Genomic DNA, 20376 nt, shown 5'->3' on the forward strand with positions numbered 1-20376 from the left:
GCTCTGTCGATGGATCGTTAGGTTTACATAAAAGATGAAGACCAGGTGCTGATCAAAGATTTTCACCAGCAGCATGTCGTATCGCAGCGCTCAAGCCCTCAGGCTGACTGTGAAAAGGACTATGAGACGCGTCAACAGTCTCTGTCTTAAAAGCATAGCCTTTTGCCGTCTCTTCGACCATCATCATCTGCACCGCTTTCGGGATAGCCGCATCTCGAAGACAATATAGAAAGGTACTTGGGGGCATGCTTCCACGCCGCATAGATGCAGGAAAGCACTTACTACACTGGGGATTTTAGCTCCAATTATTGAGAGAGATGTCGAAGCTATACGTAAGTCTATATTAGTCACTTGACTTGGCAGAAGTTGTTTACTGTAGACAACACCTGGGAACGGTATCTGCAGCGAGCAACTTGAATGGGTTTCCTTTCTGCTCTAGGCCCGACTTGAGCGGTGGGGTTGAGCACAAAAGGGCGTGCCTCGAAATGAAGATAGAGATTCCAATAACGTCAACACCACTGGATTGGTTATAGGCTTATATCAAAGTGGTTCAGCAGTTGAACGGTCGACCTGTGAGGGGAAGCTATTCATGAGCAAGCCTAGGAAATTGCAAATAGGCCACCTAACTTGCGTAAATCAAGAATGCAGCCTAATGAGCCAAGAGAGGGTAGTCCAAGAAGCATGGTCTCAAGAGACGTGCTTGATAAATTACCAAGTAGATAGACATTGGTCACAGCTATCTGTTCGGCGAGACAAAGAAATTATCAAGTGTATAAAAATGTCTCTTATCGGGGCACGTATAGATTTGGTGAGATACTGTATTCGTACAGTACATCGATGGTAGTGGCTGAGGAATCATGCCATAAAAGGTTCGTGCGCGGCGTGCCTGCTCAACATGTCAACAGGCTTTTTTCATGTCAGCTATTCTTAGAATTTTCGCACTGCGAGAAGCGAGAGTGAGTACTACACTGTACAGCCGGAGTGTGTATAGGTACTGATCGCACCATACCCAAAAGGTCTTTCGGGAATGGGAACATGTGGGGAACAGAAACAAACACGTGGGATTCAGGCATTAAGAAAGCAAACAGGCAGGCGCCACGCAGTAAGAATAACCAAGTATACACACATCTAGCGGTATACTGATGATTTCTTTTTCTTTTTCTTTTTCTGGTGGCTGATCTCAGGACACAGTATGTGTATCAACTCTGCCTGTCTCTCCAAGCGAGGAGTTCTTTCCGGGTCTTACCGCCGTGAGCCTAAGGATGAGACTAATCCGAAGAAAGTTCTTAGTCGATTCTCAACGGAGATCTAGCCTAGAGCCCACTGTCTACTCCGGAGTACTGCCTAAATTACGTACTACAATACTGACTCGAATCACTCGACTGTACGGTCTGTACGGAGTACTTTGACGGTATTTTCTCTGCTGCCTGAGCATTGAGAATTTCTATCACTGTTTTGAACAAGATGCGGTTTGCTAGGGATCCTTCGTCTTTGTCTCTCCGTGGGTTGCTGTAGCTGAATTGAAGGTTGATTCAGCTCCTCCATTCTGGCCTGGAACTTTGTCCGGCCCAGCCACGCTGGTCCAAAGCCCCGTATTCGCCCAGTTTCTCGCTCAACGCCGAATTCCCAAGATGTGGCAGCAGTTCAGGCAGGCCCAGGCTGGCGGGTCGAATTCAGGTTGGTCCCAATGGAATTCAGCCCGATACGAGACCGTTGTGCGTTCTCCCCTTTTTTGAGCTGTCAGGATGTGCGCGGAGTGCATGGCAACATTCTATTTGTTATCCAGGAGCGTGGCGTCGCTAGTATCGCCCGACCGTTCGGTAATCGCCTATCATCTCTTATCAACTTGGCTAGTCAGTCCTCACTGTGGACTTTGTTCAGCTCAGCCCCTAAATTCTGGCCCGCCAGGCAAATCGAGCGCAGTATAGATACAAGATGTCCCTTCGTTGTGACGATGGGTCCTGGGCGGATTGTCATTCTCCTCATCTCGGGAAATCGAAACGACATCTTCTAATATACCACTTCCACAATGGCATCAGAGTGTCGTGCGCTCTACGAGCAAATATGGCTCAAGCCTGGGCCGACTCTGGAATTGGCGCAATCGGCCCTGATGAAGCCGGCACCACTTTCGTGGACCCTCGAGGAGCGGACGCGACTCACATATCAAAGAGCAAGGGCCTTAGCACATGCATACAGTAATACCACCGCTGCAGTTGCCACTACATGGACAAGGGACTAATTGAAACGGAACAGACTTGACCTTGGATGATGTGGTGAACACGACTCCAAGATTTTGGAAGCTTCACATCGACCTGCTCACGGCTATGGACGGTGGTGCCATCAACCTGGTTAGCGTCCAGTATAATCTCTTTGTTGGCACAGTTGCTCCTTTCGCTGCCACGCAGCCAGAGTTGGCGTGGGTTATACACCAGGCAATGAAGTTTGATATCTCGTGCGTTCTCTGCACCTCTAGTCCTGGGCATCCGATTGACCTCAATTAGGGCACAATTCATGCTCACCGAGCTCGGGCATGGCTTAGATGCACGCAACCTCGAAACCACTGCAACTCTTTTGCCCAATGGCAGTTTTGAATTACACACCCCGTCTCCGGCTGCTGCTAAGTAAGCACCTCTTGTATCCAACCTTTAACCCTGAGACTAACAATGGCAGATGTATGCCACCGAACTCTCTTCGTAGTGGCTTGCCTGTTTTTGCAGTCGTAATAGCCCGACTTATCGTCGAAGGAGAGGATCGAGGAGTCCGACCGTTTGTCGTGCAAATGTCGGACGGGATCAAGATGTGCACCGGTATCACCTCGAAGTATGCATCCGAATTAATCCAGAGCCACCTGCATAGATATATCGAAACTGATAAGCGCGGTGATAACCCAGGGTCTTCCCACCTCGTCCGGGTGCGAATCCGATCGACCATGCCTTGACCTACTTCAACCGCGTGCAGCTACCGTTCTCCGCCCTCCTTGGTGGCAAGGAGGGCGCCCTGCAGACGTCACGCAACGAACGTGACAACTTCTTAGCGACCATCCACCGCATGCCCCCCGGAACACTTTTCCTGGCTGGTGGCTGTATCCCATTGATCAAGATGGCTGTTTACAACGCCAGCAAATTCAGTTTCCGGCGACATATCCTTGGTCACGACGGGCAGCCGATGCCTGTCATCAACTTCCGTACCCAGCATCTTCCTATTCTTCACGCCATTGCCAGAGCGCATGTCCTCCAAGCGTTCTTCATCTACGCTGGAATGGAATATTGCGACCCGAAGAATACTGATCCACGGGTCCGCCATGCCTTCGCTACAACCTTCAAGGCACTTACAATCCACCACTTCCAGACTAGCCTCAAACTCATAAATGAGGGCTGCGGCTGGCAAGGATACTATGATTTTAACCAGATTATCCAAGCTGATGTGAGCTATTTTCCACCTCTAGAAGATATCATGCATGCTAACTGCTTCCAGCTGGAGTTCCGTGCAGTGGCAACTGCTGAAGGCGACGTCAGGGTCTTAGCCATCCGTAAGTCTACTTTGTACCATAGTCTCCTGCAACCGGGCAAAAGCAGCCACACACGCTAACTTTTTCGTAAAACAGGACTCGCAAGCGAACTTCTGATTGGCCGTTATCAGGTCCCGCCTCCCAGGGACCCCAACGGCGTCCTAGCCAGACACGAAGCGGGCTTGATCGCAGAGGCGCGGGAACTGATCAAGTCTTTCGGCGGCAAGCATCGGAGCGAGGCTTTCAACCGAGCCATTCTTCCTCTGGCTCTTCCGCTGGTGCAAGCTATCGGGGCTCGCATGGCACTCGAAGCCGCTAGGGAGGTGGGCATTGATCCCAAGCTACGGGCGCTGTATGAAGCCGGAATCATCAAGGAGGATTCCGCCTGGTATGCGGAGAAGGACGGCCTCACGCGCCAGAAGCAGCGCGAGATGGAAGCCCAGGCGGCCGATGCAGTGCTTCCCGAGTTGGAACGATTGGTGGAGGAAACCGGCGTTGAGCCGTATTGCACGGCACCGATGACGTCCGACCGGCTGTGGAACAGTCTTGTGGAGGAATTGGAGGTCTTCTCGGGCGAGGGCGAATGCGAGACGGTGCCGGCTCCGCAGGAGATCAGAGCGCGGCTATAGAATGATGATACCTTGTGCCACGGCGTTGGACAATCGATTTGAGGGTAGACCGGAGGCCGTCATTGATTCAAGAATGTGGATTTAGCGCTTTGAGGGTTGCAGTACCTAAACCGTACTGCTAATCCGCATTCCCTTTGAAAGAAATAATATAACTTTCCCGTAATGAATTAGACCTTAGGTTGGTGCTCCCCCCTACGTACCCAGTAGCCTACTATACCGTTTGCTGAGCCCTCGTGTGACGATGGTTCGAATATGAGATAGAATTAGATAGTGTTGAATTGTTTGAGTAACATCTATTGACTAAGTATAGAGGCAAAATTGTCATACCACAAATCCTGTTTACTTACCCAATAAAAGATGCTGCTGCACTTACAAAGGATGGAACAGGACATGGGCAATCCATCTCTATTCTGAAATATTTGCAGAGTGCTCTACATACCTAGAGCTTTAGTCAGTTTCAGATGATTTGTTTCTACCTAGCAATCAAGTTCGAAATCGTTCGTCCATGTATTATGATAATTCACAGAGTCAAGGTGATCTTTTCAAACAACTACTGTTCTCTTTACTAGACGGACCGGGAGATTAAGGCGATTTCCCCTCATCTGCATATTTGTGGCTCTAGGTATCGCCGACTGGTCTGAAACTACCAACGCCATCTAGGTCTAAGGCCTATAGGTCGACCTTACTTAGCACTCATTGTTTTGTGCGAATTTTCGAACCAGCAGCAGGACGGACATAGTGGCCACTCCGCAAAAATAAATCCTCTCACTAGCCGCAGCTCTCAGCCGGTGAGAGAATGGAACATCGCCAATTATTCAGGCTTTCCAGAGGATGAGAAGTAGAGTAGCATGGCATTTATCCTTCTTTCGGACAATACATTGAATGGTTCCTAGTTCGCATTTTGAGTAGCAGAAATGACAATATTCAGGTTTGATTCTCTGCTCCATATTACACCCAGTGGTATAGCGCATTGCTAGCTATGCATGTGCAAAAATGTAAGTCATGTACATCGAGGTCAATGCCGTGAAATATCAAAAGGTCCACCGAGTTATTGCGCAGAATTGCTTATGCCATCGGTGCACATGTGAAAACCCCCCTTACAGCCCCCGTGTCAAATTGGCGTTTCTAGATAATTCTGTTTAGTAATGGCAACCTAAAAAGCTCATTGAACAAGGAATAGCTTACAATATCAACGATACTTGCATAGGTTCCGCCACCCAGTACAATGACCCCGACGCAGAACAGGAACGCAGCTGACAAGTCGTGCAGCAGTCGCTTCCGATCATTGTCTTCGCGTTTGCGCAGGAACATGAACCACATGATGGCCGGGATATAAAGGACGAACCCGGAAACAAACAAGGCCGAACTGAGGGCGAGAAGGTCGTTGAAGAACGGGATCACTTCCGAGATGACCCACGCAGAGACGGTGATGGCCAGCAGAACGAGCAGCCATGTGACCCAGCCCTTGGGGGTGTTAATGAACCGGACCACGGAGTTTTCGTACATGCGCAGATGAACATATCGCGCTGTGACCGTGTTGTTGAGAGCGCCGGAGATATAGATCACCGGCAGCGCGACCCCAAATGCGATTTTGGCCATCAAGCTGCTCATCGATAAAAGGGCGGGACTCTGGACGTCTACGCCGACGAAGGCGTAGATCAATGCGCCGACGAGAGTGTAGATCACGATTTCCATGCCGCCCAGGGTCCAGATCGATTTCATGTAGTCCTGGGGCGTGTGCATCTCGTCCATGAAGGAAAACTGGTACATTGAGAAACTGTAGGCAAACACGATGTTTGACACAGCGATGAACCCATCTGCAACGGTCGTGCCGGGTCGGGGCCACGCAGACCAATTGACACCCGCCAGACCCCCGGGGGAATTCGCTGCCTCGACGCCTGTGGCGATGATGGCGATAATAATAGCTGCCATAATCGAGACGAAGTCGATGTATCCAAGGATAGCGGCATCGGTGAACGACGGCATGATGGCTAAAAGCATCAGCAACACAGCCGAAACAATCCCAAAAACCATGGAGCAAGTCGCATTGTTGGTAAGAACATCAAAGGCAATGGTGCCAGTCAAGCAGTAGGAGGCCGTAACGAGAATGAGTTGCAGGACAAACATAATCCCAAAAAGCTCTCGGCCAAATTTCCCCAGCATCAACGTCCCGACGTCCCCGTAGTGGTGGATGTTCGGAAGTGCGATCTTCGTTTCCCCGACAAGGTAGCTGGCATATATTGCGACGACGCCCACCCCGACACAGCAAATCGTACCTGCCACCATTCCGAGGATTGCAAAAGAGGTGGGCAGCGTAAGGACTCCGAGAGCGATAGCCTCGACAACAAGCACCACAGTCAGACGTTTCCAGCCCAACCTTCGGAAGTGCGCAGCCCCTTCGGCTATCTTCTGTTTCTCGGTATCGGTGACCGCGTCGACATTTCCTTCGCCGATGCTGTTGTGAGGAGATTGGTCGGAGCTAGCGACTTTCGAGATTTTATCTTCATCCCAAGCCTTATCCTCTGTGTGTTGAGGAACGTCCTCAGGCGGATCGAAACCATGTTGCACACGTTTTGGATCCTCCATGTTGGAGAAATCGAGTTGAAGAGTGCCCCAAGCCCCAGTTTTCTTGTCCACCTACTGTAGAGTCTGAGGCCTCATTGTACGATCGGTCAGGCAAAGTGAGATTAAATTGTTGAGAAAGATGGAGGTGCCGTCAGAGAAAGAGAAATCCCCAAACCACCTGATCGCTCATTCAAGGCGTGAAGGTCTCAGAAATGTCTCACTTCCACCTGTGAGCGTATGACGCATTGGAATATTGGGCCTTGATTCGGAAGTGCTGGAGGGCGGAGTGCAGGAGGTAATCGCCGGAAGGGTTTCATTGACGTCGAGCATTAAGTAACCGCCGGCTTTCCACATGTAACGTCTTGCACATCGAAGCTACCTTCCTCCTTCCCCGCAAAACACAAGAGGTCCAATCATTCACCAAGGACAATCCAAAATGAGCGTGTGGCTACTGCGGATGTTTCTGGTAGGAGCGACTCTGCCTGCCCTTCAGGGCGCTCAAGCTCGATTGTCCTAGAAATGTGGCGTTCAGAACGATTCTCATTTTGACGACCTGCAACGGACATCCGGATACGCCGCATAGTTCAACAGGTTCTGCTATCGATAGGCACGACGCAGCCGGGCCAGTCGGAGCCCCCTTGCGGGGGTTGATCTTAGGACTGCATCATCGGAATCCGGGTTCTTAGGGCTGACTGTTCCCGCGCCGATATCCCTGCGGGAAACCGGAAACAATTCTGGCTGCTGCCTACGGAGTGCAGAATGCTGCTTATCGATAAGCTTCCATGTGGCAAGGGATCGTCGTGTTGCAGAAGAACCTGTACTGTACATCGTGGATTCCACTCGTGAAACAACAATCATGTGCATCGGAATTTTTGCTTTGGCGTAGATCACCATGTTTGGCTTGAACATATGAGAATCCAGGAGATTGAGCACGTTGAGCAGCTGACTGGTAACAGAGATGCAGGAGTTTTATGCCTTTTCTGCTCCATATGCTACCCAGTCGAGCAGTGTGTGTCGGCATCATATCTTGGAAGTTGGGGGCATTCCTGATCCATGATTTCCGTTTCCGGTCATGCCAAGCCTAAAGGGGCATTTGCATCGGCCTGGCCGCAGGCGACAATTTATGCAGGATCCTTAAGCATTTATGCTTATAGTTCTCGCTTCTTTCGAGGCACATGGCAGGGTTCTGTTCAATAATGGTCTGACATGGTTCCACAAAGGAAGGGATCATGCTAATAACATCCAATCAAGACGGAAATAGTTGCATAAAGGAAGACAAGAGGATCAATTCAAAGCGAAACTGGGAGATTGGAAGACTGAGAGGGATATGGCAAGTGAAGAGAGGGAGAGCAACGTTGGTGTTCGCTGAAAGTGACTCGGGACTATGATGGTCTTACCTAATCTCGACTCTTGTCAACCCGTCTGGCTCCCGCCTCGCTATGAGAGTATCAACAAACACAACACCACTTCAACCACCTCCTCCCCCTTCTCCGAATTTGCGATTCCTAGTCTACTCTTTCAATTGAGAATCAAGAGTAATCAAGATTGGTGCCATCGCGATCGGCGTTTCAGATCGCTGGGACTCTGGCTCGTGGCCTCCAATTAAGGGGCCTGGAGAGAGTGCATTCCTCCACAGATACGGAGAACCTCCGCAAACTCTCCCATCAATCAACATGATCAAGGTGAAGTGCCGAATCGATCAACCTGTCTGACTCCTAGCAAGACGCCAAACTTCCACGCCGTTCCTGTCAGCTGCCATCGAATTCTTCCTTCCTTCCTTCCTTCCTTCCTTCCTTCCGAATACTCCAAGCCTGGTTGGCGGCGACCTACAGGCACTCGATGACATTGCCCCTGTCAATCAGTATCGCAATGGGATAATTCCAAGAACTCTGGTGCTCGGCTGGAAAACTCAGTCCCACTCCGCGCCAGCGCCGTTCGTTGTCTATTGACGATCAGCTACCCGATATGTCCAATAGGCAATAGCACGTTCCTTCGTTCGAGACCCGCTTCTTTGATGGGTGTTCGTGGCTCCATCCCGCGCCTTTTATCGGCCTCTGACTGGCCCTAACCAGCCAACGTCTAGCCGACAGAACTTTCGGTCTCCATCAAAGGATGAAATCGGGTTCCTCTCACCAATTGATCCACCCAACCTCTGATAGGCTGACTGCTGTCACTAAATAAGGTAAACTTCGACTGCAAGTCTCAGGAGTGTGCTAAGAATGGCACTCTCGGCCTACTAGTCTAGTCGGGCAGTAAGGCCTGCAGGATGCAGATCTAATTTCAATGACCTCGCTGTCAAGTGGGTGAGAAATTCTAGCTTTTAGGTTATGACCGTAGGGAAGTTTAGGGCTCACAGCCGGAGAGGGATGGATTCAACGGTCTTCTTTGGCAACTGCGAATTGACAGGTATGGCTTCAGGGACTTTGACGGTTGTCCTTGACTATGTCGTCACTAATGCAAGTTCTAGATTTGTAAATCAAGATTCATGCAAATCCTACAGTAAGAATGTGTCCACCAGATCTCTCTCCCGGCTGTTGGCTGAGCCCCCATCCGCCCACGCTCCATCACTGAGACCTGGACCACTTCTGCCCCTGACGTAGAACCGGAGCAAATATGAGATCTGCGAACCGGGCAGCCACCAGAGGGCAATCCTTTATTCTTCTGTCCTCTCCTCATTTGCTTCTGTTTCTTTTCCTTGTTCCTCTTCCCGCCACCCCGTTCCGTTCTCAAGCATGATGAGCCTGCTTCCAACCATTCAGCATGGATTAGGTACACTATAAAACGAATATCGGAACACGATAGTCGACTTGAGATTAGGTTACCAGTCTAAGTGTCATTGCTCTCGCTTCGGATGCAATCGGTTAGGATTTGAGAATTAACGCAGTCGGACGAAACTCTTGAGGATTGACGAAGATCGCTCTGCACAATCATGGCTTCTCTCAGACGGTTTTTCCACACCGAGAAGTCGTCGGGAATGCCCCATGATGATCGAGACAATCGGACAAAATCTTTGGGGAGCGATCAACAATCCGCCGCATTCTCTACGACGATAACCTCACATCCCCGCGGTTCCCAGAACGGACCCTTTGAGCCAGCTCACAACATGCGTGCACGCCCTACGACATCTTATTCTCAACCACCGTCCTCACTCCCTTCGAGTCCAAGGCCAGACAAAATTCCTCGGCATGTTGACTTGCTTGACGCACTGTTCACTTCGCATCGATATCATATACAGTGCCCTACTTCTTTATCGCCAATTACTCCTTACAATGAGGACATCGCGGAAAGGAACATGGCTTTTTTCCTCAAGGGAACGTTTCTTCCCAAGGTGGTGTATCCCCGTCCCACTTCTTTACAAGGAGATGTCGCAAGAAACGTGTTCGGAAGGAACAGCCGTTCTTTCACACGCAGTACGAGTACACGACCTAAATCAGCACAGGGGTTGCCTCCCCGGTCAACTGATCAAAACGGAAAGGATTTCACACAAGGCCGGCCTCGCTTGCGGGCTAGGGAAGGCCGTGTAGCAACATCGACTTCCAAGTTATATGCTCGTACCGCGTCTTGCGCGCACGATGACTATCCAGAGTCGCCGACGGAAATGAGCTCCCAAAGAAGCTCTCTGCGCTCACAGAGATCAGCACCTAATCTAGTGGCCGGACGGCCCACAACTTCTGATACAGAGCCCCCGACACCCAGCAATGGCTTCCTTGGTGTGCCTCCAGCTTACAAGCAAGGCCGCAGATGGAGCACTACTCCCCTCCCAGATAGTCCCACCATCCCAATGTCAATAAGCCATGACCAGAGTCTGAGCGAGGATGAGTCAACCCATGGCACAACCGGCGTCACCCAGACTTCCAAGGATCATTCTCAGGCCGCCTCTTCTCGAATTCATTCTAAGAAGAACGTCCGCGATCTTTCCATCAATACAGAGCTTGCAGCTCGAAGGAATCCCACCTCAAGAGCAACGCACCGTGCCATCCAGCCACCGACTCCCAATACAACTGAGTCAGCACAACATATGAGTATTGCAGAGGTTATGAACAGCCCCTTGCCGGTGGCTTCACCCACAGCAGTCTCGCCTTTACCTCCCGCTACTGAGAAGGTTGCGGAAATTATGGACATGTTTCGACAGGCCTATACGTCCTCGCCGGTCATGACACCTCACCCAACGTTTGAAACTCTTCAAGATGCTATCATCCGTGAAATCAATTCCCATGACGCCTTCAAACAGTTGACATTTCCCGAAGCGGAAGGCTTTCTTACACCCTCTCCCTCGCATGAGTCGTTCGATAAGGGTCTGAGCGTGCCGCTATACCCTAATACGGGATCTGAAAGAGGTCCTAATGCGAAAGAAGGTCAACTCCTCAAGTTGATCCGAAAGAGTTCCTTTAGAAAGCATAAAAGAAACTCGGAACAACGTAGGAGCATCTCGACAAGTGTACCAACGACAGCCAAATCTCAAGTGTCAGAAGGGACCATTCGACGGAGGCACACCGATGCCCCGTTACCATCAGACCAAGTCTTGAGCAAAGCAGTCGCGGGTGAGGACAGCCTCGAGGAACCCGAGATGCCCATGACCTACATGTATCTGTTGCTACGGTCTGAGGAAGCTGCATCTGACATTGCCTCGAAGAAAGCCTTTCGCTTATCTGGAAACACGACCCAGTCCACGTCCACGCAGTCCCTCTCGTGCGACAAGGCGGATCGCTCCAGGCCGTCCCCATCCATTCTCTACATGCGCGCCCACGGCTCCGATTCCATACAGGGATCCCGATCTAGCTTTTCCGACGACGAGAGTGACGAGGAGATTATTGAACTACCAAGCCTCGAGCCTCCGGAAGTCATTATCCATGGCGTCGACTACGAACATGCGGCGGTCCCCACTGCGCAGAGCACAACTATCAAAAGCCCTTACCGGATCATGAGCTGGCCGCGCAAACCCACCAACAACGTCTTGAACGTGAACTAGCTTTCTTCTCTCTCTCCTCTCTTCAAGCGCTTCTCTTCCAGGCTCCCGAGATCCGACAACTCAAGTTGTCTGACCTACTACCCTCCATCCACTCTTGTGGAGGGCAGTCCTTCTCAAATGAGACCGTTTCATGATACCCATCTACATGCATGTCCACTAACTATTTCTTCCCCCCTTGCACGGCTTTCGCCCGATCCCAATCATTCCTTCCTTAAAGAGAAACACGACGATGTCTTTCTCACGAACGAGTGCTGCACATGATCCTTTTTACTGTCCCAAAAGCTGACTTGCTGCTACGTGCTTTCTTCTGGACCATCTCTCCCTGCTACAACAGAGGAACTGCCTCTGCTACCTACACTCATTGTATAGATGCATAATTTCCTATTATACTTTGTTATCTGTCTGTTAGCGCAACTATCTATCACTGCCTGCTGTCGTCGCTCAACATCATGTCTCTCCTTCTCAATAACAAAAAAGGTCAAATAGATAGCCAAGCTCCATGCGAAGTAGTCAATGGTGGTCAATAAGTACCTATAAGTCTATCACTCGGTGCCCAATCTGTCTACTTCTCAATTTACCAACAAGTGACGGCGACAAAGGCCTCATCAACTTTTACTCCTCAAATTCAGATAACAGCACACTGCCCATTGAAAAGGTATCTGATGCAAGTAAAGCAAGGGATTTCTAGCAAATTCTTAATTCTTTCTTTCAAAAAGAGAAGAAAACTCCTCATCACACGCTTTCTTTTCCTTCTCTCCCAAACCCCACCAACCCCAGGTTTTTCAGACACACAACAAAAAAAAAAAAAACTGTAATGGCAGGAAAGCAAAGTCATAACAGTCATAGTACGAAGATAAGAAGATGAGGATATGCACACAGAATGGAAAAATGAAACCACTCTTGATTGAAACGAAGTAGTGGTAAATAAAATGTCAGTTGCAAGTGATGTGATATTGAATAGTATGACGACGACGAAAAGCGCTTAGTACGAGCCTAGATTAGGGGGATCTGGGTTAGCGAAAATGGTTCGAAGATGAAGACGACAAGAAAACTTACGGCCGAACATGCACCACTTCTCCGCAGGGCGGGTACACTTGGGGTTGCAGCACTTGGTCTCGCCGGGAACGATACCCTCGGGCTGGTCGAAGGGGATACAGAGAGACTTGGCGCCCATGCTGGGGGCACGGGCGTCCTGGGCCTCGCCGGAGTCCTCCTCGGCCTTGCGGGCGCTCATGTCCTTAATCTGGTCCTCGCACTCCTCGGTCAAGCAGTGGGGGATGATGCAGACGTTCTTGTCGTTGAGGGCGGGGGTGAAGTCGTCCCAGTTGGTGATGAGCTTGCGGTGGGAGCGGTACTCGTTGTCGGCGCGGTTGTACAGGTCCTTCTGGATGGTCTCGAGGAGAGCGGGGACGGCGGTCGCGAGCTCGGCGATCTGGATGGGCGCCTTGCCGTCCTTGCCGGGGATGTCACGGCGAGCGGCGGTGACGAAGCCGCCGGCCATCTCACCGGGACCGAACTCGATGCGCAGGGGCACACCACGCAGCTCCCACTCGTTGAACTTCCAGCCCGGGGAGTAGCCCTCGCGGAGGTCGGAGATGGCACGGACGCCGGCGTCCTGGAGGACGGAGACCAGGCGGTCGATCTCGGCGTAGAGCTTGCTGCGCTCCTCGTCCGAGGTCTTGGCAGTGATACCGACGGGGACGATGACGGTCTGGTTCTCAGCCACGCGGGGAGGGAGGACAAGACCGCGGTTGTCACTGTGGATCATCACCATGACACCCAGAGTACGGGTCGACAGACCCCAGGAGTTCTGCCAGACGTGGATGGGGGGCTTCTTCTCGTCACCCTTGGCGGAGGGATCCTCGACGGTGATGCCGAACATCTTACTGAAGTTCTGGCCCAGACCGTGAGAGGTACCACCCTGGATACCACGGCCAGTGGCGGGAATGTAGCCCTCGACGGTGGTGGTGTAGAGACCACCGGCGAACTTCTCCTTCTCGGTCTTCTGACCCTTGACGACGGGAACGGCCAGAAGTTCCTCGTAGATGCGAGCATAGAGGTCGAGGATCTGCATAACCTCCTCATGGGCCGCATCCTGGGTCAGGTGGGCAGTGTGACCCTCCTGCCACAGGAACTCTCTGGTTCTCAGGAAGGGCTGGGGGTGCTTGAACTCCCAACGGACGACGGAGTTCCACTGGTTCAGCTTGAGAGGAAGGTCACGGTGACTTCTGATCCACTTGGCGTAGTAGGGGTACATGACGGTCTCAGAGGTGGGACGAATAGCGATCTTCTTCTCCAAGGGGGTGGAACCACTGCGGTATAGAAACGAATGAGTTAGCCAGCACGCGACCAAAGATAACCAAAGATAAGGAGAGTTGCATACGCGTGGGTGACCCAGGCGACCTCGGCCGCGAAACCCTCGATGTGGTCCTTCTCCCTCTGCAAGACATCCTCAGAGACAAAGAGAGGGAAGGAGCAGTTCTTGACACCCATCTTCTTAATGTATCCGTTGAACCAGTTCTGGATCTCCTCCCAGATAGAGTACGAAGCGGGCTGGCGCAAGATCAGCACGGGTGCGAGCCAGATAAGATAACCTAGAGACCACCCACCTTGAGGATGAAGCATCCGGAGACATCGTAGTAGTCGAGCATGTCACCCTTGGTCAGGACCTGCTGGTACCAGCTGGGGAAGTCCTCTTCCTTGGAGACATCGATACCGATCAGAGCGGCACCGTCAATCTTCTTCTTGGGAGCCTTGGAGGCGGGCTTCTTGGCCTCCTGCTTTCCAATTCCCTTGTTGGCAGCGTTTCCAGCCTTCTTCTCGGCCTTGTCTTGAGCCAACTTGGCCAACTTGGCGGCCTTCTTTGCAGCATTCTTGGAGACCTCGCCCTGGGGAGCAGCGGCATCGGCGGGGGCCTGAGTGCGGTCGGGCAAGGTTTGAGCGGCGGGCGATTCGGCGGGAACCGCAGCGTCAGCAGGGGCTTGGCTGGACATTTTGGAGTTTGAGGAGAGGGCCTTCGGGCGGGGAAAGAAGAAGAAAGAAGGACCAAACTCGAAAATGCAGTCGAGGTTGACAGAAGATGGGGTCGAGCGGTAGCGCGGAGAAGGGGAAAAGGCGTTAAGGAAGAGCCCCTCTTCTGAGTCAAAGTGGGATGTCTCTTTGCGCTTTCTCACCGCTCGGGGCCCGGCAGAACTTTTAGCGCAAAGGGCCCTCTCCCCGAACAAGTCGAACGCAGCAGCAAAGCAGCCAAAAGCAAAAGCAAAAGCAGTCCTGTCAGCTGTCGGAGCTTTTCTTTCTTTCTTTTTGCACCCCTTCTCCATATCTCCTTGTCTGTTTCACAATCATGGCAGGCATCTTCGAGGCTCCGCGGAATGCGGACACCCTTTGTGAGTTTAATTTTCACATTTCCTCCGACTTCACGTTCCCCTGGACCTCTTCAAACTGACTACGAGCTTCGCACAGTCTTGGGTGGGCAGAAAATCACCGGTGCTGATGTACGGGAGCAGAACGGTATGTGTTCGGAAGAAAGCTCAATGCTTACGGATGGATGTTGATTGCATCTCGCAGTCCTTGCTACGCAGGCGATCGCAAATGTCGTCAAGAGCTCCTTTGGCCCCTCCGGCTTGGACAAGATGATGGTGGATGACATCGGTGTATGTCTGCCCTCGCAACCCCGTCTACCCAACAACAGCTTTCTGACGCTTACCTAGGATGTTACGGTGACGAACGACGGTGCGACTATCCTCAGTCTTCTCGATATCGAGCACCCCGCCGGAAAAATCCTCGTCGACTTGGCTCAACAACAGGATAAAGAGGTCGGTCCTGCCGTTCGCCTGCGTCTCGTGCAGGAGAGGGGAATCATTCACGCTGACCACTGTCTAGGTTGGTGATGGTACCACGTCGGTCGTTTTGATTGCTGCAGAGCTCCTGCGAAGAGGCAACGAATTGATGAAGAACCGCATACACCCCACGACCATTATCAACGGTTACAGACTCGCCCTGAGAGAAGCCGTCAAATATATGAATGAGAACATCACTACGAAGGTCGAGACCCTGGGCAAGGACAGCCTGGTCAACATCGCCAGGACTTCCATGTCCAGCAAGATCATCGGCGCAGATGGCGACTTCTTTGCCAACATGGTCGTTGACGCCATGCTGGCGGTCAAGACCATCAACCAGAGAAACGAGGTCAAGTACCCCGTCAAGGCAGTTAACCTGCTGAAGGCACACGGAAAGAGCAGCAAGGAGTCGGTCCTGGTCAACGGCTACGCCCTCAACTGCACTGTCGCCTCCCAAGCCATGAAGACTCGGATAACCGATGCGAAGATTGCCTGCTTGGACATGAACTTGCAGAAGGAGAGGATGAAGCTTGGTGTTCAGATCACAGTCGATGATCCCGATCAGCTGGAGAAGATCCGCGAGAGAGAAGCCGGCATCGTCCTGGAGCGTGTCGAGATGATCCTCAAGTCCGGAGCTAATGTCGTCCTCACCACCAAGGGTATTGACGACATGGTGCTCAAGCTTTTCGTGGAGAGAGGTGCCATGGCCGTCCGCCGTTGCAAGAAGGAGGATCTTCGCCGGATCGCCAAGGCCACCGGTGCCACCTTGGTGAGCAGCCTGTCAGACTTGAACGGTGATGAGAAGTTCGAGGCCTCGAACCTGGGTCACGCAGAGGAGGTTGTGCAGGAGCGGATATCCGATGATGAGTGCATCCTTGTCAAGGGCACCAAGGTACACACCTCGGCGTCCATCATCCTGCGGGGCCCCAACGACTTCACTCTGGATGAGATGGAGCGTTCGGTGCACGACTCCCTCTGCGCCGTGAAGCGGACGTTGGAGAGCGGCAGCATTGTCCCCGGTGGTGGTGCCGTCGAGACGGCTCTTCACATTTACCTCGAAGAGTTCGCTGTCACAGTTGTATGTTGCCCACCACTCCAAACTTTCACACATGTGCCATATCAAGAAACTAATCATATCCTCTACAGGGCTCTCGCGAGCAACTCGCCATCGGTGAATTCGCCCAGTCCCTCCTGACTGTCCCCAAGACCCTGGCCGTCAACGCCGCTAAGGACTCGTCCGAGCTTGTCGCCCAGCTCCGTGTCCGACATGCTCTGTCGCAGCGTGTGCAGGACGGCGATGCCAACGAGGAGGAGAAGGCTATTGCCAAGAAGAAGACCTACCGCAACTATGGTCTCGACCTGACCAAGGGTCGTGTTCACGACACCCTCAAGGCCGGTGTCCTCGAGCCTAGCATGGGTAAGATCAAGCAGCTGAAGAGTGCCGTCGAGGCTTGCATTGCCATTATGCGTATCGATACCATGATCAAGTTGGACCCGGAGAGGAAGGAGGATGATGGACACGGTCACTAAATCAAGCTTGGTGGTGTCCTGCTTGCTTTGGTCAACCCACTCTACCCCAATTCCATCTTTTCCCTGTTTCTTCATGTGGAGTTCTTAGATATTTAGGACGAAGGAAGAGGAAAAGTATAATCAAGATATGAAGTATATTATTGTATCGCCTGAACTCCTTTGCGTAAAATTACCTGCTCTGGGGACTTGCATTGTTCGAACTCGAGTAAGTCTGGTGTGGTGCGCAGTGCTGAATTCCTCTTGTTGATACCTTCTTTATTGTAGTAGGCAGAAAATTACAGGATCTGTAAGGTTGGCTTTGATTTTCGATAGCTTCACTATCGCCGGTAGATTGCAACTACCGCCGCCTCGACTATCCGAGCAGAACTCCCTGCTCCCTGCTTTGCAACAACAGGCTTTCATGAACAAGCCATGATAACAAGCTTTCTAAGAACAAGAAGAGAACAGACAAAACATAAACAAAACACCCGCTAAAATGAACATAGACATGGATATAGGCCGAAACACCACAAAATGCACACCCCGAGAGCTGGAGAAAAAATTGAAAAGCAAGAACAGCGCTGAAAGAAATGAGACAGAACAACAGAGGAACAAGGAGAATCATTCATCTTCGTCGTCATACGAGTCCTGCGTTTGCGCCCACCCGCAGCGCCAGCGTTTACCCTCAGTCTCACCACTTGTGCGTAGATCCCGAGCCTCAGGGCCTTCTCGCCAGCATCGAGCACTGTAATCATCGCTGACCGTGACGAGTTCGCCGTCGACGGTCCAGGCAACGGCGGAGACTTCCTTGGAGTGGCCTTCGATTAGGGGAGTGCCGGATTGATAGATAGGAACGGTGTCCTCTAGTCGGCCGGACAGGCCGACCCCTGAGTTGGTGCGGCGAAGGAGGCCCGAACGAGTGGAGAATGGAGTGGCGGGAAGTGAGTCCGTTTCTGGAGGGGTGGAGCTGGCGGGTGAATTCGAGAGGAATCTCTCGTCTGTGGGGAAGAGAATGGCGCAGCGATCACTGCTTCCAACCGCTAGCATTTCGGGTTTGTCGCCGGCTGCTTTGCGCACTCCGACTTTGACGTAAAACGAGGACACCTGCAGACGAGGGTGGCGGAAGCCATATAGAGGGCCAAGGCCTTCCTTGTCGGAGCCGCCTGAGCGGCGTGGGCGGTTGTTGTTGAGGGATAGCTCGGGGGCATTGCCGAGAATTAGGTGAGATGTGGAATATGTATAGACGGTGCCGTCGCGGCATAGTGTGTAAAGTCGGGAGCCGTCCCCGCCTAGTGTGATCGAGGTAAGACCAAAGCGTCTGTACTTGGCGTGGCTTTCGGGTTCCCGGGTCGTGGAGAGGGGGAGAACAGGTCGGTTACGCCGATTGTGATGTGTCGTGCGTAGATCCCAGAGTCGCACGCAGGCATTGGCCTCGGAAGCAGTGACAAACAGGTTTTCGCGGCCTTGGGGGAGGAAGGCTAGCGAAGTCACAGTGATGTCGGAGCGGCGGATTTGGGGTTCCAAGCCTGGGACGGCAGCGGTTTGTGGCATCCATGCATGCGCGCCATGGATGGTGTTCATGACCTGAGGAAACGTGGTTTTGGAGGAGATGGGTGAAGTGGATGGTTCTGACTCGGATTCAAGCGAGCACTGTACTTGTAAGCAGGGCTTGTCAAACCCTTTGCATCGCAGATCCCAAATGTTAACATTGCCGTCTCTACTGCAAGTTGCCAGAACCTTGTTGTTGGCCGCCGGTTGAAATTGGACTCGCTTGACGGAAGAGACGTGATTCGAGAGACAGTAGATCGGCGTTTGGGTGGTCATGTCGATGACTAGCGCAGTCTGGTCGCCCGAAGCCGTTGCGAGCAGTAAATCATCGGATGAGAACTCCAAGTCCATAATCGAATTCATATGCGGACGGAAGGTAAGGTACGCTTGCGAGAATCCGTTCTTATCGCCTTTGGCAGAATCCAGCAATCTGATCCCACCCTCCTCGTCACCCACAGCAACAAGACTATTTGCTGCAAATCAGTCAGTAAACATAGCTCGATACTTATGCACATCCGGGTGACCTTACTGTTGCATGTCGCCGTGCAAAACGGAAGAACATAGCGATCGCCAGCAACACTAGCGCAATTGTGGCTGTCACTTGAGCGGGAGTAGAAATCCGAGGTCAAATCCTGCCAGCCTTGAAGAGAGTTAGAACAAGCGCCCAGGATATGATAGCGGGGGTACCCTACCAGCTCCGGAGTTTGCTCGCATCGTAATTCGATTTGCGCGGTTCCCCAAAATACTTCGCATGTATAGCGCCCCCGATGTTTGCAAAGCCTGTGAGCGACGAACCGGAGGAACTTGTCGAGGAGGTTTAGAGGCGAAGGTGGTGAGCTTAGGCTCATGCTCCGGTATGCTGCTCACATTCAACTCGAATTTCCGGACTGGGGCGGCTAGCTCTTGGTCATATTTGACCGACTCCCTGACATGGACTTCTTTAAGAGGTGAGGACTGAAGAGGCGAGCCAATTGATGAAAAGGAGAGCTTCCGTCTCTTGCTGGGTGTCCGTATGAGTTCGGGGGATTCGGATCTGTGTTCAATAGCCTTCAAAGTCTTCGTAAAGGCTGGACCCAGGCGGTTGACAGCGGGCGAGCTAAGTGTTTTGAGTGCCTGGCGGTTGGTCCTGACTGCGCTTGCATTGTTGTTATTGCCGCTACCTAGCATAGACCTAGGCGTGAAAAACCTCTTGAATGAGCGTGGAGTGACAGGAGGAGGCTTCCTGGGCTTGCGTCGGAAGCCAACATCGGAGGCAATTGAGGGTGGGGAGGAAGGAATATCCTGTGATGAGGGGGGGAAATAAGGTTCCGATCGAGGTACTTCGGGGAGATCATGATAGCCGTCCATTGTGTCCCGTAGACTGACCAAAGCACACGGACATTCTATGCGATGAACGAGTAAAAGAAAGTGCTTATTGACCCAGGTGGCAGAGAATGAAAGAATGAGAGGAAGGGAGCATTCGGAGGAGGAGGTGGAGTAGGGTTCAGTCGAGAATTGAATGGAATGAAGGAAGGCCCAGCAATGATGATTCCACTTCGGTTTAGTTTGGTCCTTTTTCTGCCCGGCGCGGAAAAGTCTCGTGTCGACGTGCCTCTTTCGTGACGCGCATTTCCCAATGCCGCAGGCGGTGAATATCCCCAATTTAGGTGGGAGGTCTGCCCAAATGCGGCAGGCGGTCTCTCCGTCCATCGGCTTTTCCGTCTAAATTTTTTAATTTTTCGTCTCGAAGTCCGCCGGTCAAACTACTTGGACTGGGAGCTTTGGAGCAGCTCGTCTAGTCTTTTTTTTTTCAATTCATTCACTATGGCT

The 20376-nt window shown here is 52.0% G+C and overlaps 6 protein-coding genes across 6 annotated transcripts; 3 read left to right on the forward strand and 3 right to left on the reverse strand.

Moving 5' to 3' along the window:
- Nucleotides 1-1792: 1792 nt before the first annotated feature.
- On the forward strand, nt 1793-4301 carry BO95DRAFT_439013 (putative acyl-CoA oxidase). The gene is made up of 7 exons (XM_025585643.1): nt 1793-2195; nt 2254-2452; nt 2502-2621; nt 2671-2820; nt 2892-3423; nt 3475-3529; nt 3605-4301. Exons 1-7 carry the CDS (start codon nt 2030-2032, stop codon nt 4135-4137), a joined length of 1755 nt encoding a protein of 584 aa, XP_025446334.1. The 5' UTR covers nt 1793-2029; the 3' UTR covers nt 4138-4301.
- Nucleotides 4302-5090: 789 nt separating this feature from the next.
- BO95DRAFT_245717 (uncharacterized protein) lies at nt 5091-7011 on the reverse strand. The gene is made up of 2 exons (XM_025581387.1): nt 5323-7011; nt 5091-5262 (listed from the first exon to the last, which is right to left on the reverse strand). The coding sequence occupies exons 1-2, from the start codon at nt 6721-6723 to the stop codon at nt 5203-5205; spliced, it is 1461 nt and encodes a 486-aa protein (XP_025446335.1). The 5' UTR covers nt 6724-7011; the 3' UTR covers nt 5091-5202.
- A 2494-nt stretch (nt 7012-9505) lies between these two features.
- BO95DRAFT_245722 (uncharacterized protein) lies at nt 9506-11984 on the forward strand. Its single transcript, XM_025581388.1, has one exon. The coding sequence runs from the start codon at nt 9632-9634 to the stop codon at nt 11669-11671; it is 2040 nt and encodes a 679-aa protein (XP_025446336.1). The 5' UTR covers nt 9506-9631; the 3' UTR covers nt 11672-11984.
- A 482-nt stretch (nt 11985-12466) lies between these two features.
- Nucleotides 12467-14779, reverse strand: BO95DRAFT_439017 (proline--tRNA ligase). Its single transcript, XM_025585644.1, has 4 exons — nt 14281-14779; nt 14055-14224; nt 12728-13983; nt 12467-12664 (listed from the first exon to the last, which is right to left on the reverse strand). The coding sequence occupies exons 1-4, from the start codon at nt 14662-14664 to the stop codon at nt 12654-12656; spliced, it is 1821 nt and encodes a 606-aa protein (XP_025446337.1). The 5' UTR covers nt 14665-14779; the 3' UTR covers nt 12467-12653.
- Nucleotides 14780-14917: 138 nt separating this feature from the next.
- On the forward strand, nt 14918-17173 carry BO95DRAFT_381046 (chaperonin-containing T-complex alpha subunit TCP1). The gene is made up of 6 exons (XM_025583355.1): nt 14918-15057; nt 15134-15181; nt 15239-15324; nt 15382-15486; nt 15554-16588; nt 16657-17173. Exons 1-6 carry the CDS (start codon nt 15015-15017, stop codon nt 17038-17040), a joined length of 1701 nt encoding a protein of 566 aa, XP_025446338.1. The 5' UTR covers nt 14918-15014; the 3' UTR covers nt 17041-17173.
- Nucleotides 17174-17334: 161 nt separating this feature from the next.
- Nucleotides 17335-20020, reverse strand: BO95DRAFT_479104 (WD40 repeat domain-containing protein). Its single transcript, XM_025590083.1, has 3 exons — nt 19260-20020; nt 19097-19207; nt 17335-19040 (listed from the first exon to the last, which is right to left on the reverse strand). Exons 1-3 carry the CDS (start codon nt 19912-19914, stop codon nt 17641-17643), a joined length of 2166 nt encoding a protein of 721 aa, XP_025446339.1. The 5' UTR covers nt 19915-20020; the 3' UTR covers nt 17335-17640.
- Nucleotides 20021-20376: the final 356 nt, after the last annotated feature.

Source organism: Aspergillus brunneoviolaceus (assembly GCF_003184695.1).
Source record: "Aspergillus brunneoviolaceus CBS 621.78 unplaced genomic scaffold BO95scaffold_7, whole genome shotgun sequence".
Lineage (NCBI taxonomy): Eukaryota > Fungi > Ascomycota > Eurotiomycetes > Eurotiales > Aspergillaceae > Aspergillus > Aspergillus brunneoviolaceus.

Coding starts and splice junctions, on each gene's coding strand:
- BO95DRAFT_245722 (XM_025581388.1), top strand. CDS start 9,632: ATGGCTTCTCTCAGACGGTTTTTCCACACCGAGAAGTCGTCGGGAATG.
- BO95DRAFT_381046 (XM_025583355.1), top strand. CDS start 15,015: ATGGCAGGCATCTTCGAGGCTCCGCGGAATGCGGACACCCTTT. Junction 15,058..15,133: donor GCGGAATGCGGACACCCTTT/GTGAGTTTAATT, acceptor AGCTTCGCACAG/TCTTGGGTGGGCAGAAAATC. Junction 15,487..15,553: donor CTCAACAACAGGATAAAGAG/GTCGGTCCTGCC, acceptor ACCACTGTCTAG/GTTGGTGATGGTACCACGTC.
- BO95DRAFT_479104 (XM_025590083.1), bottom strand. CDS start 19,914: ATGGACGGCTATCATGATCTCCCCGAAGTACCTCGATCGGAACCTTAT. Junction 19,208..19,259: donor GCGAGCAAACTCCGGAGCTG/GTAGGGTACCCC, acceptor ACTCTCTTCAAG/GCTGGCAGGATTTGACCTCG. Junction 19,041..19,096: donor TTGCACGGCGACATGCAACA/GTAAGGTCACCC, acceptor ACTGATTTGCAG/CAAATAGTCTTGTTGCTGTG.
- BO95DRAFT_245717 (XM_025581387.1), bottom strand. CDS start 6,723: ATGGAGGATCCAAAACGTGTGCAACATGGTTTCGATCCGCCTGAGGAC. Junction 5,263..5,322: donor ATGCAAGTATCGTTGATATT/GTAAGCTATTCC, acceptor AGAATTATCTAG/AAACGCCAATTTGACACGGG.
- BO95DRAFT_439017 (XM_025585644.1), bottom strand. CDS start 14,664: ATGTCCAGCCAAGCCCCTGCTGACGCTGCGGTTCCCGCCGAATCGCCC. Junction 14,225..14,280: donor CCGGATGCTTCATCCTCAAG/GTGGGTGGTCTC, acceptor ATCTTGCGCCAG/CCCGCTTCGTACTCTATCTG. Junction 13,984..14,054: donor GTCGCCTGGGTCACCCACGC/GTATGCAACTCT, acceptor TCTATACCGCAG/TGGTTCCACCCCCTTGGAGA.
- BO95DRAFT_439013 (XM_025585643.1), top strand. CDS start 2,030: ATGGCATCAGAGTGTCGTGCGCTCTACGAGCAAATATGGCTCAAGCCT. Junction 2,196..2,253: donor GGCCTTAGCACATGCATACA/GTAATACCACCG, acceptor GAAACGGAACAG/ACTTGACCTTGGATGATGTG. Junction 3,424..3,474: donor ACCAGATTATCCAAGCTGAT/GTGAGCTATTTT, acceptor AACTGCTTCCAG/CTGGAGTTCCGTGCAGTGGC.